General features: G+C 45.5%; 1 protein-coding gene across 1 annotated transcript; it reads left to right on the plus strand.

The window, feature by feature from the left end:
- The first annotated feature begins 1,250 nt into the window (after positions 1–1,250).
- LOC122119439 (serpin B8-like) lies at positions 1,251–8,555 on the plus strand. The gene is made up of 6 exons (XM_042693489.1): positions 1,251–1,418; positions 2,317–2,454; positions 3,588–3,705; positions 4,845–4,987; positions 6,418–6,570; positions 8,022–8,555. Exons 1-6 carry the CDS (start codon positions 1,251–1,253, stop codon positions 8,424–8,426), a joined length of 1,125 nt encoding a protein of 374 aa, XP_042549423.1. The 3' UTR covers positions 8,427–8,555.
- Positions 8,556–18,640: the final 10,085 nt, after the last annotated feature.

Below are 18,640 nucleotides of genomic sequence, written 5' to 3' on the forward strand. Positions count from 1 at the left end.
ATTTATAATAATTTAGGCATTAATTTATAATACATAATTTAAATGTTTAATGAAAGTATTTGGCATATTTTATATTTTACATGTAGTTCAGCTTATTTTACATATAGTTTCAGATTTTATATTTTATGTATAGTTCATGTGGACTCTCTCTACACAGTTATCAACCACTTTGGTGGAAAGTGTTGCATCTTTTTAAAATTCTCCCTATAATCTATATTTTAGCTAGACATGCTCAAACACCCTCCAAATTTGTGCCATCTGTCCAGCCATTTCACATGGCCGAAATGTGGCTGTCAACTGAAAAGAATTGTGTATGATCCTTGGAATATTCTTTAAGAACGATGTCAGAGACATGAAGGAAAGTCGCAGCAGTAGATGACTTAGTGCACTGAGAAATGGGTCTGTGAGGTCACACTGTGGGGTGTAGTCATCAGCGGCTTGGGGAGAGCTGTAGAAGCAGCTCGGTGTCCTTCACCCTGGTAAGACTGCCGGACCTAAAGTGACAAACGAGGGGAGGGCTGGTGGGGGGAGCTGGGGGATGAGCTGCCTGGGTCTTGTCGCCCTCAGGGGTGGGATGAACAAGTCTTGGGGGGCAAAGGCTGGGATGGGATGCAAGCGGCAGGACATCAGCCCAGCCAGCACAGAGCCTGAAATCTAACTCAGCCCCACCCACAGGGACATGTAAAGCCTAATGTTGTCTGAGTCCGTGTGTGTGTGTGTGTGTGTGTGTGTGTGTGTGAGAGAGAGAGAGAGAGAGAGAGAGAGAGAGAGATTAGGTTTCCTGTTGATGCTGTACTACCTCCACACAAACTTCGTAGATACAAATAACATCCATTATATTGTCTTCCAGCTGTGAGAGTCATAAATCCAAAGTGGTAGAGCGCAGCTCTAGGGGTTTGGTGTTCTTGGCAGCTCTGGGGACAGTTTGCTCCCTTGCCTTTTTCAGCTTCTGCCTGCAGCCCTGGGTCAGTGTCTGCTCATCCTTTGACTTCCAATCTCCTTCCCTGACTTTGATTCTCCTCCCTCCTCTGTGTAGTAAGAACCCTTGTACTTCAGGACCATGTTGATGTCTAAAATCCTCCATCAAGCGCGTTTGTTGCCATATAAGAAAATATATTCTCAGGGGAGGGGCGTGGATGACGCTGACGTCACAGTTACGCCCTCTAGCCCTCCTCCTGTCTGACCACGTGGCCGGAGCTGGGGTTGGCTGATGTGCTTTCTTGTTGTATCTTTGGAGCAGACTTTCCCAGATGGATGATGTCCATGAAGCAAGTGGCTCCTTTGCCATCAAGCTATTCAAAGTGTTGGGTGAAGAAGACAAGTCACACAATGTATTCTTCAGCCCCATCAGCATCTTCTCTTCCATGTCCATGGTATATCTGGGAACAAGAGGAAACACAGCAGCCCAGATGTCCCAGGTAAGGTGACTTGTTTCTTGTCTGCGAGGCAGCAGATATGGACGAACAGTCCATCGTGAGGGCGGAGTGTTCATCTCAGTTTGCAGGAGACACAGTCTAGAGAAAGTCCTCAAATTTTCTGGTGAAATCACATCTTTGGAAAGTAATGTAAACTATCCATCTGCCCTACACAAAGGCCAAAAAATACATCATTCAACCTTGTGATACTTTAAACTTTTGCTTACTTTATGTCTTAAGTACAAGTGCAGTTGTAGGAAGGGATGTTTTGTAAAATGGATTATTTTTTAGTGTCTGATCATATGTAAGTAGAAGAAGAATAGAACATAAATATGGGCTTAGAGGGATTAAACAATCTGACTGATCCTGAATGATCTACAACTGGGCACTGGGTAATACCTTTGGGGCTTTTTTTTTTTCCAACCATGTGGTGAATGTGTCACAGGAGTCACAAGAACATTCTGTCTCCAGGGGTGTGCAGGAGTATTCCTGCCCGGTGTCCAGAACCTATGCTGAAATCCCTCTGTGGATGTTTACCAGCCCATTGGAAGACAGAAGCATTGCTTGGGGGTGATTGGAAGAAACAGGAAAAGCCTTGATTCTTACTTTGAGTTGACATGTAAATCATAATCTGGCCATTGCAAAGAGGTGCTACTGACATCTAGTGGCAGGATCTGGAAGTGCTGCAAATTCTCCTAGGAATTAATTACTTAATTCTCCTACGACAATTAATAGTGTCAAGACGGAATTAAATGGTATTAAATAAATAGGTAAACAAATAAAATTTAAAATCCTTTAAAGGTAGGCTTAACATCACCGTGTGATTTTCCAGTCCAAAACATTGTTTGTCAGTAGGTCTTTGGGGCTGGATGTTAACAGCAGATGTCATTTGTCTTTCCAGGCACTTTGCCTGGACGGCGGTGGAGATATTCACCGTGGTTTCCAGGTATTTCTCAGTGATGCTAAGAAGACTGACCATCAGAACTTGCTGAGAATGGCCAACAGACTCTTTGGAGAAGAAACGTGCGATTTCCTTTCAGTAAGTAGCGTTCAGAGAGTGATGGAGAGAGGTTGAAAAGAAGCAGGTGTGTGTGAAAGAAATGCGGAGAGTGAAGTCTGACTCTAACACCTTAAGGGCTGCTTACGACGACGCCTTTGCAGATACAATTTGGAATTTTTATAATTGTGTCTGAATAAAATCTCTTTAAAACTTGCTTCTGATACACACCTCCCCCCTCTCAAAAATACCAATGTTGATTTTTCTGTTCTCTTGCTCCCAGACTTCTCCTCAGCTGTACTGTGTCTCCCTTTCCCTCCTCTGCTGACTGGGCTGGTTGCTGCAGACACGGCCTCTTCAGGTCTCGTACCTTTGCTCTGTCTTCTGAATTGTCATTGGTGTTGCTTGGGTTCAGACTGTTTATGCTCTTGTTCATTGCTCCTAGGAGCGGATCTTTCAGAATCCTGCCTGGCTCTTTTGCTTATTTCACAAATTGACACCATGGGTAGAAGTCTTTCTAGCTAAGACCAAAGTCTCTTCATTATTCAGCATATATCTCTGAAGTTATTCAAAGCCTGCCCTAACTCAGCAATGTGGATCCAAACAAGTATGGCACATAGTATGGAGGCCAATGCTTGCTTGAGGTTAGTGTCATGAATGGAGCAGGCCCCGCCATCTTATTGGAGGTGAATTGCAAGGGTCCTTGTGCAAGACTCAGGCTGGCCCCTCTCCGGGTGGCTGTGGATCTGTCCGCAGGACGCTGTCTGGACTTCTGAGTGCTGTAGATGACTCTGGATCCCAGGAATCTTCTGGTGGATCTGTGTCCAGTTTTGACATCACATTGATCTTTCACTATTGGGGACATGAAGAACTCGCATCCCCTTGGTTCTAAAATACTTGCTAATGAGAAATAGGCAGAAGAGGGGAGCTTCATTGCCAGGCAAATTATATCTGCAAATAAGCTTTTGTGGGATGAGTCATTTGGGTCTTTTCTTGCTTTGATTCCAAGTTACCTTGCAACTTCCCTGACACTCACAAATGTACATACACAGAGAGACATACACACAAGTATATACGCACACATTCACACACATGCATACATAGGCACATCCTTGCTGCACCGCGGGGGAAGATTTGCTGAATTCCAAAGGCCAACCTGGTGTTTTTGTGCGTAGTCCTTTAAGGAGTCCTGTCAGAAGTTCTATGAGGCGGGGCTGGAAGAGCTGTCCTTTGTCAGAGAGAGCGAAGACTGCAGGAAGCACATCAATGCCTGGGTCTCAGAGAAGACAGAAGGTAAGAGCTTCTGAGCTAAGAGGACCTCGGAGAGCCTGGCAGGGCAGGATCTGGACCTCGGTGGTTTGGCTGCTGGGGCCTTGGATGTGTGCTGGGTTTTCCACCCCCGGCCCGTGGCCTCATTGCATCACAAAGTAGTGACAAGGACAAAGTGGGCCTGGGGGTCAGGATGGGATCCGCCACTGACCTGGGCGCAGGTGTCCTCTGGGGCGTGGCCTCCCTGTCTCCTCTGGTGAGGGGCGGCGACTCCAGCCACTCCAGGGAGAGGATGAGAGGCCGTCAGCTGCTTGGCTCTGACATCCATCGGTGCGGAGTCCTCCCTGTGGGGCCTGCAGCCCTGCTCTCCTCTTCACCCCCTCCCCGGCCGTAGACGAGTTCCTAGCGTGTGACCTTGTCCACCCTCGCCCTGGATGCTGTCTGTGTCACAGACACGCACACTGCACCCCCCACCCCCTTTCAGCACACAGCCTCTTGACTTGACAAGAAGGAGCTGTCACCGCTCCACGGGGGCAGCTCTGCCCCGAGTTGATCAGCAATGCCAAGTCCCCTGACAGGCTTCCTCAAGCTTTACCTCTCTGTTTCTGCCACCAAGATGGCTGTTTAGAATGGGCATGGTAGAAGACGCCTGTAAGTAATCCCAGCACTTGAGAAGCTGAGGTAAGAGGTTCTTGAGTTTGAAGCCAGCCTGTTGGGCTAAGATGAGAGCCCCCCCCCCCACTTTTTGTCAGTTGTGAGGTTTGAACTCAGGGCTTGGTTGCTGTCTCTGAGCTCTTTCACTCACTAGTTTACTAGTGGTAGGTGAGCACTCAGCCACTTTGAGGCACAGCTCCACTTGCAGTTTTCTGGTGGTTAATTAGAGTTAAGAGTCTCATGGACTTTCCTGTCTGGGCTGGCTTTGAACTCTGATCCTCAGACCTCAGCCTTCTGAGTAGCCTGGATTACAGGCGTGAGCCACCACTTTGTGTCTGAGACCCTTTCTTCAAAGCAAAAATGAAAACAAAACAAGACTGCTATTGAAGAACAAAGAATACACTAGCCTGGCCCTCAAGCACACGTGAGCTGTATCTGTGAAGGAGATTATAGAAGAATGATCATTGTCTCTCCATTTCCTCAATCTCTGTCTCACGTATCCTTCACAGGTAAGATCTCGGAGGTGCTGGGTCCTGGGTCAGTCAGTTCCCAGACGAAGATGGTCCTAGTGAATGCAGTGTATTTCAAAGGAAAGTGGAAGGAGCAGTTTGACAGAAAACACACAAGGGATATGCTCTTCAAAACGAATCAGGTACTCTCTTCAATAAGCTGAGGAAGAAGAGGGTCAGAAAAGTGTTATTTTGTCACACAGTTATTTGTGTCACACTGTCCTGATCTTGATATCTCTTCTACATCTAGTATTTCTTTCTTTCCTTTTTGTTTTTAATACTGGGGTTTAAATTCAGGGTCTTGCCCATGCAAAGCTGACATGAGCAGATGTGCCAAGTCTTCAGTCCTGCTTTTTGTTGTTCATTTCAGAGATGCAAACTTTCTTGCCCATTCTGGCTTTGAATGGCAATTCTCTAAATCACGACCTAGGATTATAGCCATGAGGCACCTATAGAGATATGGGTGGTATAATGATTACTATAGCTGCCCTAGCGGTAGGTTGAGAGAAAGTACTGTAATGTTTGTGTTGATAGCTTTGTTCTTCTGCTTTGGTGAGGTGATCTTCCTGCTCGGTTCATATAGTTTGGGTTGGAGGAAATTTCTCCTAATCCTTGGAATTATGTTGGTATCATAGAAGTAACTCTATTTACTTAGACAAATTTTTATGCTATGGTAGCAATGTCCATTTGTTGCCTTAAAATTCAGGGTGATAATTATTTTGAAAAAGAAAAAAAGAGTGTTATCAGATATTGAAAACAACTTTACTTTTTTTTTTTTTGCCAGTCCTAGGGTTTGAACTCTGGGCTTGGGCACTGTCCCTCCGCTCTTCAGCTCAAGGCTAGTGCTCTACTTGAGCCACACCACTTCTGGCTTTATCTCCTATGTGGTGCTAAGGAATCGAACCGAGGGCCTCATGCATGTGAGGCAAACACTCTACCACTGAGCCACCTTCCCAGCCCACGACTTTGCAATTTTATGCATTCTCCTTCTGACATGATACTGGCTGGGGTCAGTGGTCATGAGTGTGGATCTTCATCAATACCCAGCAAGGATTTTGTACAAGGGTGTGCAGGTTAAGTACGTTCGATGGAAGCTTTGAAATTGAGTTCCATGTTGCATCTGCTCATGGTTTCTTCCCCGCAAGAAACCAAACTCCTAAAACCAATTCTGTCATTGGGCACCTTTTTAAGAGTAAAGATAACAATTTCCTTTGGTTGATGTATCTTTTCTAACCAGATCTTTCAGCTCAGGGGGCTATTAGTTAAAGCTCCTTTTTAAATTGTCAGGTCCAGGGGAACGCTTCTTTATAAATCTCTCCCAAACAGCACATGCCATTTCTTCCAAAATAAAGCAGAGCTTTCTGCCAACCTGCCTGATCCACCTATTCTATCACCTGGACCTGCCTGCAGGGACAATAACATGTTCTAGGTAACAATAATAAGTGCTCACAAAGATTTTTTTGAAAATCTGGCAGCACAACTCCATAGAAATATGAATTATCTTACACATAGCTAGGAGTTCTGGGAACCAGCTCTATTTTAAGTACATTGTGCAATTTTGTTTTTATCCTAGGAAAACAAAACAGTGAAGATGATGTTCAAGAAAGCTAAATTTAAAATGGGGGACATACCTGAGCTTCACACTCAGGTCATGCAGCTGCCCTACGTGGACGAGATCCTGAGCATGGTCATTCTGCTACCCGATGAGAACACTGACCTCGCAGTGGTATGTGCTGGCCGGGGTCTGTGGTCTGTGGATTCCAGCCGAGTCCATCTATGGGATGGAATTAGGGGCGTTCCCAACGACACGTTATTACAGGTGGTGCTGGTGTACATCCATTCCTGGCTTTTGGTGACAGTTGTGTAGCATTTTTGTTGAGTGGATATTTAGAAGTGAACTAATGATGAAACTAGAAGAGACGACACTGGAAAAAAGTATTAGAATATTCTTTGATTGTCCTGTTTTTAATTTAGAAGGGAGAAGCTAGTTTGTGGGTCAGTAATTCTTGAACAGGCTCTGTGGCTCACACCTATATTCATAGCTACTCAAGTGATGGAGATCTGAGAATCGAGGTTTGAAGCCAGCCTAGGCAGGAAAGTCAATGAGACTCTTATCTCTAATTAACCACTGGATATCCAGAAGTGGAAGTGTGGCTCAGTTGTTAGAGCACCAGCCTTAAAGGAGAAAGCTCAAGGAGAGTACCCAGGCTGTGAGTTCAAGCCCCAGTATCAGCTCCTGTGTACACCCACCCCCACACACCTACACACACACACACACCTACACACACACTGTTCATGATCAGAAGAGTCCTGGAAGAAGGCTAGAGGTTGATCTGGTCGATGCTTCTCAAATACCAATATGCGAAGAACCTGGAGGATCTTGGGACAAAGCTCAGCAGTGAGACTTTTCATTTCTAACAAGATCCCATGCGCACGCTGCTGTTTGGTGAACTGCGCTTTGAATGAGAACAAGAGTCTAAGATCCTGGTGGGAGAATTACCCGGTGGAGGGAATAAAAAAAAAAAAAAAGCAAAGCCCAGGTAAAGAGAGAGAGACTTAGGATAAGGTACATATTGCAGGATGAGCAGTGGGAAGACCAAGCAGCTCTTGGGAGGAGGAGAAAGCCCGCAGTGTCAGCAGGTTCCAGATTCCCATGAACACTCTCACTTTGGCTGACTATAGGATTCCCAGAGTTTCGAGGCTGAGCTGAGCTAGCTCCAGCTCACCAGTGCCAGGGTCTGTCTCTTCCCCAAAGCTACACCTCCCTCATGTTCAAGTGTGACTTCATTTCTACCTCACTCACCCTGCCTTGTCCCTCATGGAATCTGAGCTCTCGATCTTTCCTGCAACTCAGTGTATCACATGAATATTGATATGGGAGCGGTTATAATTTTAAGCTGTGAAGATTGGTTTTTCATGACACGAGCTTGGTACAGATGGTGTTTATTTAAACACGTTGCTTGTGTTGGGTGTTTGCTGGCTCTTCTATTCTTGTATCTGTCAGATACAGACAAGAGTTGCGGGGTGGGTGGGAATCTTGGTGTGTTTCTAACCAGAAGACTCTCTGTGGCTTGTGTTGGATGAGAGTTCCACACCTGATTCCCTGTTGTGGAAGGGGGGTAGTAAGTGATGGGCGTTGTGCTCTGGATTTGAACCTTTGACCCTTGGTCTTTGCAGGTGGAGGAAGCTCTTACATACGAAAAGCTCAAAGCCTGGCTCAGTCCAGACAACCTGATCCAAAGTAAAGTTCAAGTTTTCCTTCCCAGATTAAAGATGGAGGAGAACTATGAGTTGAACTCTGTTCTCCAGGGTTTAGGAATCACCGATGCTTTCGATGAAACTAAGGCTGACTTCTCAGGAATGTCGGCGAAGAAGCATGTGCCTCTGTCCAAGGTGGTCCACAAGTGCTTCGTGGAGGTCAACGAGGAGGGGACGGAGGCCGCGGCGGCCACGGCGGTGATCAGGAACACCCGCTGCAGCAGAATCGAGCCCACGTTTTGTGCGGACCACCCGTTTCTGTTCTTCATCTGGAACCACGAGAGCAGCACCATCTTGTTCTGCGGCCGCTTCTGTTCTCCCTGAGGGGATGCCACCCTGGACCTGGTCCTGGGCGTTCCCTTTCAGCCTCGTGGTGCCCTCCTCACAGGCCACGTGGACAGATGGGTGGGGTGTCTCGAGTGGCTAAATAAAGTTCACGCACGTGGGTGGTTGGTGGATGTCTCTGTGGAAGGCTTCAGTGGCGTGGAGAATCATCTCAGCTTCAGGTGGAGGGAGATTGGGGCTGAGAAGACTGACCTTGTTGTGGAGTGTGTGGATGGAGCTCCCGTGGCTTCTGTCCTCATCGAAAGGCCGGGTCTCTTGTTTGGAGGTGAGCTAGTGGTTCGTGGCCAGCCCTCTGCTGCTTTTCCATGCTGAGGTGGTCTCAGCTCTGTCAAATCCCAGGTCAATCACGGGATTCCAGGGCCCCCAGCCCCCTGCATAGGAAACCAGAGTGAACCAGACAGAAAGAGAAATATCTTAGGAAAATAGCCAGACAGCACCACTTTCATAAGCATTGCAGCGTGGCCTGGCAGGTCTGCCCCTGACTCAGAGTTTCTCATGACAACAGCTTCTCAGAACTTCTTTGCTGAATTAAGCCTCTGATTTGCCGTCAGGGGCTCAGCAGAGAGAATCCTGACTTGAGATGGGAGGCAAAGCTTCAAAATAAGCCACTTCATTACCCCCCTCCCCCACAAGCTCGCAAGGAATCCTTCACACACCCCTCACCCCTTCTGTTTAATCATGGGCCTTAAACTCAGGGCCTAGGTGCAGTCCCTGAGCTCTTTTGCTCAAGGCTAGTTTTATTTGAGCCACAGCACTACTCCCAGTTTTCTGGTGGTTAGTCAAAGGAAAGAGTCTCATGGACTTTTCCTATCCAGGCTGGCTTTGAACCACAATCCTCAGATCTCAGCTTCCTGAGTAGCTGGGATTACAGGCATGAGCCACCAGTGTCTGGCTATACCCTACAATTTTTTGAGACCCACGCTCCTTCTGATTAATCATGTATGTTCAGATAAGGATCAGATACACTCTTGCCTGACAGAACAACTTCTCTCTTCATTGTGTTTTCTGATGCGAAAATTTATCGTGGTAACTTCTTGGTGCAACTATTTAAGATACCATAAAAATTAAGAAACATAAACAAGTATCTCTTTGGAAAGGAAGAAAAATTGATTCTGTGGAAGTAATTTAGAAATTATAAAACCTGTCTACAAGTCATCTGTAATTCTACCAGCCAGTGGTCGCTATTAATAGCGACACACATCACACTTTATTCTACTTACACAAGCAGAAATTTATAAGAATTTCAGCACCATTTGTCATAACTTCTTTTAGCTTATTTTCACCCTTAGTATAAACCTTTTTTAAGATACCTTTCTATGCTAATTGATTTTAAATAGCATTCTGCTGCATAGGTATATTTTTCCTACATTTTTATTTGCATCATTAGTTGTGCAAGAAAATGAAGATATCCCAAATATTTAATGCACATGTTTGGAAATGAAATGATAAAAATGTAATGAAATTAGTTTGGGGAGAGGGAGAGTAATGGAGGGGTGCATTGTTCAGTGACAGATCTGATCAGGGTACATTGCAAGTGTATATAGCTGTAGTTCTCTCTCTCTCTCTCTGGTGATACTGGGCTTTGAACTCAGGCCTACACATTTCTACACTTACTTGTTTTCTTGGTTGGCACTCTACCAATTGAACCACAGTTTACCATGTGAGTCAAACCTCTGGTCAAGTTTTATGTTATCTTGGAAATGTAGTCCCTCTGAGATTTCTGTTGGCTTTAAACCACTATTCTCTAAATCTCAGCATCCTGAATAGCTAGGAGTACAGGAGTAATGCACTAGCACAAGGCTGAATATATTTCTTACTAACAGTATCTATTTAATTAGATATTTTGGGTAACTACATTTGTTTATATACTGTATATTAGGGATATCACCAGTATTTCCTGATATGTTTACTTTTTGAAGAAATAGTACTAAATTGTTAGTGTTGAGATAAAAGTCAGGTACAGTTTGAGCTTTTCAAATTGATCTAGAAAGAGTTGTACCAATTTAGACTTCACAACTGCCACTTGCCTTATTATTATTATTTTTAATTTTTTTTGCTGGTCATGGGGCCTGACCTCTGGGCCTGGGCGCTGTCCCTCAGCTCTTCAGTTCAAGGCTAGCACTCTACCACTTGAGCCACAGCGCCATTTCTGGCTTTTTCTGCTTATGTGGTGCTGAGGAATTGAACCCAGAACCTCAGGCATGCAAAGCATGTACTCTATCTTCCCAGCCCAGAATGATCATTTTATGCTTTGGACTAAGTAGCTTTTTCTCCTGACTTTTTTGACTCACAGTTCAGTTACGTGAGCCATTCATATCACACTTCTTAAAGCTCACCAAGCTACATTTTTGAAAAGTGTAAGGTCAGCAGATCTTGAAGACCGATTAAGCCACACAGCTCCAAATCCTCTTTCCGTTTTCTAAAACACAAGTGGTCAGCCATCCCCAGAACCTCTCCTACCATGCAGAATTTTAAAAATAAGTGTGTTTTACCTTGGGGGTCATTCTTCCTTCCGTCCATCCCTCCCTAGCGCGTTTAACTTCTGTTGTTTTCAATTCTTAGGATGTTTCCAGCCTTCCATCCCTTTCTTTTCCTGTTAACGTGTCTAGAGTTCAAGTCTGTGCTTCCCGCCCTGCTCGTGTGTCAGGCAGACTCTGCTGCAGAGGTCTCTGTCCACACAGGTGTGGGAGAGACATTGAGGAGGCTCCTGCATCCGCTATGGAGGCAGCGTGTGGATCAGAGCCAGAAGGTCGACGATTAGAATCCAGCATCTGGTGAACTTGAACAACTTCGGGGCTTGAACTTCACCAGGGCTGGCCTCGCCTACCAGGCCAGATTGGTTTTGCAGACAGAAAACTTCACCGCCTGGCTCCGTGGAGACAAGGCAGGCAGTTGCTAACAAACCTCAAAGTCACTAACTAGCTGTGCGACCTTGAGCAAGTTGGGTAAAGTTCTTCTTCGGGTACAGACGCTCTGCCTTTGAAACATGAAAAGGTTTTCTCAGATGATCCCTGAGTGGCTCCCAGCGCCGACGTTCTCTGACAAGTGCGCAGCACAAGACTATTTGGGGCCGTGCGCTTTGCTTTCTGCATTGATATCTTTTCTGTGTGTGTGTCAGCTTTTATGATTTCAAAGATGACTGCTGTTGTTAGAAATCTGAGCTGGATCCAGCGTGCCGTTATATTGATGCCTTTTTCATTTCAGCCGAGGACTTTGATGACCGCTTGCAGGGAGCGCACGGCAAAATAAAATCATGTTTTCTCTCCTAACATTTGTTTCATCTTCGTTTCTTGTCAGCGGAAATATTGCTGTTTGTCGTTTGCACACTTCCCAGGCTCACCTCTGTCCTCATCGGGGCCTTTGAAGGCGCTCTCCTCACAGTGATGGCTTTGGCTAATAGTTCTTCAGGGAAAGGGGGTGAGGCAAGCCTGGCTCCCGGCTGTGCGAGATCTCTCGGTAACCCCTCCTCCTCCTCATTAATAGGCTGATGTTCAGATGGGGGCAGAGCCAGACAGGCATGCAAAAATACCTGCTGCAGGGTTCAGTGGCTCCGGTTGCGCCTTGGTACTGCGTGACAGAGCGCTCAGTCCCTGCGGTACTGCGTGACAGACCGCTCAGTCCCTGCAGTACTGCGTGACAGAACGCTCAGTCCCTGAGGTACTTCGTGACAGAACGCTCAGTCCCTGTGGTACTGCGTGACAGATGCACAGTCCCTGAGGTACTGTGTGACAGAACGCTCAGTCCCTGTGGTGACAGAATGCTCAGTCCCTGTGGTACTTCGTGACAGAACGCTCAGTCCCTGTGGTACTGTGAGACAGAATGCTCAGTCCCTGAGGTACTGCGTGACAGAACGCTCAGTCCCTGAGGTACTGCGTGACAGATGCACAGTCCCTGAGGTACTGCGTGACAGAACGCTCAGTCCCTGTGGTACTTCGTGACAGAACGCTCAGTCCCTGCGGTACTGTGTGACAGAACGCTCAGTCCCTGCAGTACTGCATGACAGAATGCTCAGTCCCTGTGGTACTGTGTGACAGAACGCTCAGTCCCTGCGGTACTGTGTGACAGAACGTTCAGTCCCTGCGGTACTGTGTGACAGAGCGCTCAGTCCCTGCAGTACTGTGTGACAGAACGCTCAGTCCCTGTGGTACTGCGTGACAGAGCGCTCTGTCCCAGCAGTACTGTGTGACAGAACGCTCAGTCCCTGTGGTACTGCGTGACAGAACGCTCTGTCCCTGTGGTACTGTGTGACAGAATGCTCAGTCCCTGTGGTACTGCATGACAGAACGCTCAGTCCCTGCAGTACTGCGTGACAGAATGCTCAGTCCCTGAGGTACTGTGTGACAGAACGCTCAGTCCCTGCAGTACTGCGTGACAGAACGCTCAGTCCCTATGGTACTGCGTGACAGAACGCTCAGTCCCCATGGTACTGCGTGACAGAACGCTCAGTCCCTGCAGTAGTGTGACAGAATGCTCAGTCCCTGAGGTACTTCGTGACAGAACGCTCAGTCCCTGCAGTACTGCGTGACAGAACGCTCAGTCCCTGTGGTACTGCGTGACAGAGCGCTCAGTCCCTGCAGTACTGCGTGACAGAACGCTCAGTCCCTGAGGTACTTCGTGACAGAACGCTCAGTCCCTGCAGTACTGCATGACAGAACACTCAGTCCCTGCAGTACTGCATGACAGAGCGCTCAGTCCCAGCAGGCAGGTTGCAGTGGCCTCTTCTACAGGTCAGGGCTTGGACCCCTGAAGCTAGAGGCCAGGGTCAAGGTGGCCTGGTCATCCCTTCCTGACCAGTGCGGTTGACATCTGGGTCATTCTGTGAATTCCTTCACCTGCCACAGACACTTCACCACCGAGTCACCAAAATTTCCATAAGGTGCGTGCAGACAGCTTTCTAGGAGTCTCTATTGAAATCTTCATCTCCTCCCTATCCCCATTCCCCCGCAAATTTAAAGTCAGGGCCTGATACGCAAATGGTTTGGGGATATTACAGAATTTAAATGGGATTTGTTTTATAAAAGTCAGGACTTCTGCTAACTTTTCTCTCGAGAGGAGATTGGGGGAAGGTTGATTTCTTTACATAGACAGCAGTGGAGAATATCAACAGTGATCAGAGGAGTGAATATTCCACTTTTTCTTTCTGCAAAGAGGGACAACTTATTGGGAAGGGGTTTACTGGGAAGTCAGAGACTCAGTATTGGGGTAGAGAGGGATTTTAGGAACACCCCCAATCTCATCCTCATCTGATGGCACATTTGTGTGTCTTGCCTGGCACTCAGCACCTATTCTTACACATACAGGGTATTTCAGGCTGTGTCCCGTAGCACCAACCTTGTGGGTGGGAATTCTGGATCATGGGTGTGGAAGAAGAATTGTAGGCATTAGGTGTGTGCTAAGGAGTTGTTGAAGTTGAAAACTCCTCTCTTCTCATCCTCAGGAAGGAGATCTTCATCTTTGGAAGCTGCCACCAAGAGATGCTTCCTGCACTGCCCTCTAACCTTGGAGAGCTTCATCTGCTGAAGTAGAAGAAGAAATCTAAGCATCATTTCCTCCCATTCATCTGATGCTTTCAGACCAATCACGTAAAAAATCTACCTGCCCTACAACTCTGTGAGAATCTCCTTTTCTCCTCATCCATAATTAGTTCTACTCTTGGCTCGCCCCTTCCTGAATCTGTTCTTTAAACTGTTGATAGGCTTGTACTTGTTTTTTTAAACAGTGATAGAACTCTTCTCTTTTGAATAGCTTTCTGGTAAGTTCTTGCTTGTCGGAGGGGTGTGGCTTGTGATGGGCTGTCTCCTCATTCATTGCTCTCATCCTTCCCATTTCAACATAACATTCCTGCTGTAGTGAACTGAAGAGTTTGGTTAACACTCCATGCTCATTCATGTCCTGCATCCTTGGATATCAGTCAGTAGTACAGTGTCCTCTGCTTCCTCTCATCTCACACATGTCCACCGCAACCAGAAGGCTCTTGGGTGACCTCCAGCTGGAGATAACGCAAGAGCAGTGCAGCTCTCAGGGTGAGGTGTTGATCGATACACTGTCCAGGTCCAGAGCCTCCAGCCGCCTGCTCGCCATCATACTTGACCTCTCTTCTTTAGGTCTATGACCTCTTCTACCCCAGCTCAACCAATAGAAGTCCTTTGACAGCCAGACCACCATGGCTCATGCCTATTATCCTACCTACTTAGAAGGCTGAGATCTCAAGACCACAGTTTGAAGCCAGCCTAGGCAGGAAAGTCTGTGAAACTCATCTCCAATTACCTCCAGGAAACTGGAAGTGAAGCTGTGGCTAAAAGTGGTAGAGCAGTAGGTTTGAGCAAAATAGCTCAGGGACAGTGCCTAGGTCCTGAGTTCAAGCCCCAGGACTGACAAAAAAGAAGAAGAAAGGAGGAGAAGGAGGAGGAGGAGGAGGAGGAGGAGGAGGAGGAGGAGGAGGAGGAGGAGGAGGAGGAGGAGGAGGAGGAGGAGGAGGAGGAGGAGGAGGAGGAGGAGGAAAGTGTTTTGTGACAGGCCAGGAATTCTCTGGACTAGATTTCTCACGTGCATCTGCTCATGACAGAGCTATGACTCTCTGTGCTTCTTCATCATGACGGAAGAGTCTGATTTAATCATTGGTACCGATCACATTATTATATAACTTTGACTTCAGTTTAGTAATTTCCCTTTCTTTTTTTTTCCTTTCATAAAAGCCGAACCTGGAGACTTTCATTTCTGTGGCTCAAATCTTAAAGCCATGATTCCAACACATCCCACAAAGGTGTATGCAATGCAGCAAATGCCTCTCTCCCCTCCCTGCTTTTCGGTACTGCATCGTTAGTTTCACCTTATCAGATCTACCCCTATTGGACTCTGTCACATAGACTCAAAGATCTGATGACATTCCTCTCAACCTTCCCTGAGTTTCTGTTGCACCACCTTCTACCAGCCAATCCCCTAGGGCTCCAAGAAAGCAGTGCGGATCAAATCTCAAGGCTCCTGACTTTTTCCATGATGGTTGTTATAAACCATGTGTTTTAGTTCTCCTTCTTAATAGCTTAGGTGAAACTCAGCTTTGAGAGTCTGGAGAGAACCAGTCCTCCAAAGTTTTATTGGGAAATTAAGAGTCTCCAGGAAGAAGACAACAGTAACAAAAATAGCTAGTTTGAAAGTCAAAGCTGATCCAGTCACTGCATTCTCTTCAACCCTAGGCTGGTAGGCCTCAGATTCCATGAGTGCTTTATGACCATGCCTCTAGGGCTACAAGAGTAAAATCAATCAAATTTTAAAAAAAGGCGTTAAAGCTTTATTGCTTAATGAAATGATTGAAGATAGCACTGTTTGTCATCTATCCCAGGAATAACTCAAAGATCAAAGCAATTATGGAAGCTTTTACAATATTCATTTGATGGGTTCATCATTTAAAGAGCAACTGCTGATTTAAGAACTTGTCATTTCTTTAACAAGCACTTTAGACTCGTGTCCTTGTTTTGTTTTGTTTTGTTTCAAGCTAGAGCACGCCTCTTTCCCGAGGGAAGGGGTTGGCACAGCCCCTGATATATTTGAGTTGTACTTTTTGTCCCAAATCACAGACCTTTATTCTGTATTGCTCTCCTGCATTAGTGCTCAGATCTCCAGCTCTTCTACTCAGTGTTCTCCTTAACCCTCTTTGCATAAGTCCTACTGCAGAACTGCATGTATCTTTTCTCTTGGGGGCCTTTCTTCCTCTTTCCATGACTGCTTCTGTGTGTTCACGTGTTTCGTATCTAGCCAGCCCCATCGGCGTGACTGCTTGCTCTCCACACATGTGCCTGCCTGCAGTTGATTGAGCTCACTAGGCATCACCTTCAGCCCTGTTCACCCCACTGTCTGTACCTTCCGATGACCCATAAATCCTTTCAATAAGTCCTTTCCATAAACACTAAGAAAATAGAATGCTCTTGTTTTACTCTAAATGACTTCTAGTGGAGATTCTTTTTCTGGACTTCTGTGTTAACAGAAGTCTAAGTTAATAGGTTTTGTGGCATCTTAGACTCCTGAAAAAGGGTTTAAAATTATGTTTAAGTGTCTAAGTAGAACTTTCAGAGAAGCTGCAACATCTCACCTGCAAAGGGAAGCCAGAAATGTCTTAGGGTAAGAAGTGTGCACCTACAAGTTACCCAGGCTTATATTTACATGTAGTTGTTTTCCCAGAAAGGCGAGCCTGCCTCACAACACCGAATATGAACTTTGAAAGTCTTTGAGAAGTCCTCAGTCTACCTTTAGCATCTCCTATGCTAGCATAACAGCTATCCTTACCTTAATATACAAGTTCTTTGTTTCATTGAATCGCTTTACTTTTCTAATTCTACGAGGGGGTGGGGCTCTCTCTTCATAGTGGAAATGGCAGACAACAAAGTAGAAAACATCCTAACGGAACCAAGTTCTTCTTGTTACTTGCTGTATCTTGGATGCCTGCTGAAGAGAGGAAAAAACTTGGACAAAGAATTTCTGTTTTCTGTTTTTGTTTTTGAATTTGGTTACAAGCAGAACTTCAGGAATCTTTCAACAGTCAGCATTTGGTCCAGGATGAACCCGTGTGTGTGTGTGTGTGTGTGTGTGTGTGTGTGTGTGTGAGAGAGAGAGAGACAGGGAGAGAGAGAGAGAGAGAGAGAGAGAGAGAGAGAGAGAGAGACAGAGAGAGACAGAGAGAGACAGAGAGAGACAGAGACAGATTAAAAAAGTATTTTAAAATTTGTGGGCTTATTTTTAGAAACAAAACTTGATTCTAAAACAACTTTTCCTTAGGATGGCAGGAATTAACTATATTTTTTCCAGTTTAGTCTTTTTTTTGTTTTGTTTTAAATATTCTCTCCACACAGGACAATGACACGTTATTTGTGGGGTGCAGTGTGAGGATTTTTTGTTTCATGATACAATGTGCGAATGATCAAGTCAGGCAGCCAGTGTGTCTGCCCCTTTCAACATGTGCCATATGTTGCGTGGGATACATTAAAAATCCTCTCTCCTGATTAACAACAAACTACTGTTGACTATAGTCCCACGAACTTTTCTCTTGCTCTGTGAATGAAGAGAGGCTGTGTGCATAGATCCATAGGTCAATCTGACTGGTTTGATAAGTGGAGGGAATCCTGGGACAATTCATCACTGTGTGAGGTAGTGTAGCAGTCCTTTCTATACACAAATTAATGGAATCTTCACAAAGCCCCAGCGAGGGTAGGGTTTTCTCATTTTATAGACAAGGATAAATGTTATTGTTGAGAGACTTACAATAAGGAGCTAAGGAGGCCTGGTTGAACTGTACCCTGGACAACTCTGATCATTATGGCATAATCATATAAAGTCATGTGATCTTCCTAACCTCTTTCTAAAACTATAAGCAAAGTTACTCATGCTATTTATAAGTTAGTCATGGTGGTCTCTATGAAATTTCTTATTTGACTGTGGTCTGCACAGGAGAGAAAACTAGCATGATACAAACACTAATTATAATTACAATTAAAAAATTCGACTTGATTTTGAAGCTACCCTAGAGACTATGCTGATTACAAAGACCATTTACCAAGGTTGTCACTTCAGAGATTTCCCAAACAAGACTAAAGTCATTTCCAGTGTCATACCACTTGGGGGCGCTAGGAGTCCGCATGTGGTTCACTAAGTGATCATTTCCCTTTAGACAAGCGATAACTTTTTCATCTTAAAGAAATACTTTTCGAAGTAACCTAGAGGGAATCTACCAGAATACAACTAAGAGCCTTGATTCTTAGTCTGTTGTTTTACAAACTTAACAGCGGTCAACTTTGGCTTTATTTCTGGAGACATGCTCCTGACCAAATGAATCTTCTCCACTTAAAGCTAAAAAGCCTCAGTGATGGGAACCAAGTCTCTTGGCACCTTGAATAGAAACCACAGCACTAAAAGAAAACCTTTAGGAAATGTTGTCAAGGTGAAATCCCTGAAAACTGAATTGTAATGTTTACAATTGATTTCTTACAACGAGTACTTTGATTACTATTGTGAATCTAGCTTTATTCTGCAGATGTTGTAAGCACTCAGATTTGCTATGGGTCTGAAAAAATAAGACTTACCGCATATTTACAGTGTGAAGACATCATGTTACTTACCTGTATTCCATCTAACTTTCCTCGTTACGGTGATTGTGATTCTTTGCTTTTGTTTAGTATCTTACTGCCCATTTTACCTTAGTGACT

This window comes from Dipodomys spectabilis, unplaced genomic scaffold (assembly GCF_019054845.1).
Source record: "Dipodomys spectabilis isolate Male_0828 unplaced genomic scaffold, ASM1905484v1 ptg000169l, whole genome shotgun sequence".
Classification (NCBI taxonomy): domain Eukaryota; kingdom Metazoa; phylum Chordata; class Mammalia; order Rodentia; family Heteromyidae; genus Dipodomys; species Dipodomys spectabilis.

Coding starts and splice junctions, on each gene's coding strand:
- LOC122119439 (XM_042693489.1), top strand. CDS start 1,251: ATGGATGATGTCCATGAAGCAAGTGGCTCCTTTGCCATCAAGCTATTC. Junction 3,706..4,844: donor GGTCTCAGAGAAGACAGAAG/GTAAGAGCTTCT, acceptor TATCCTTCACAG/GTAAGATCTCGGAGGTGCTG. Junction 6,571..8,021: donor AGAACACTGACCTCGCAGTG/GTATGTGCTGGC, acceptor TGGTCTTTGCAG/GTGGAGGAAGCTCTTACATA.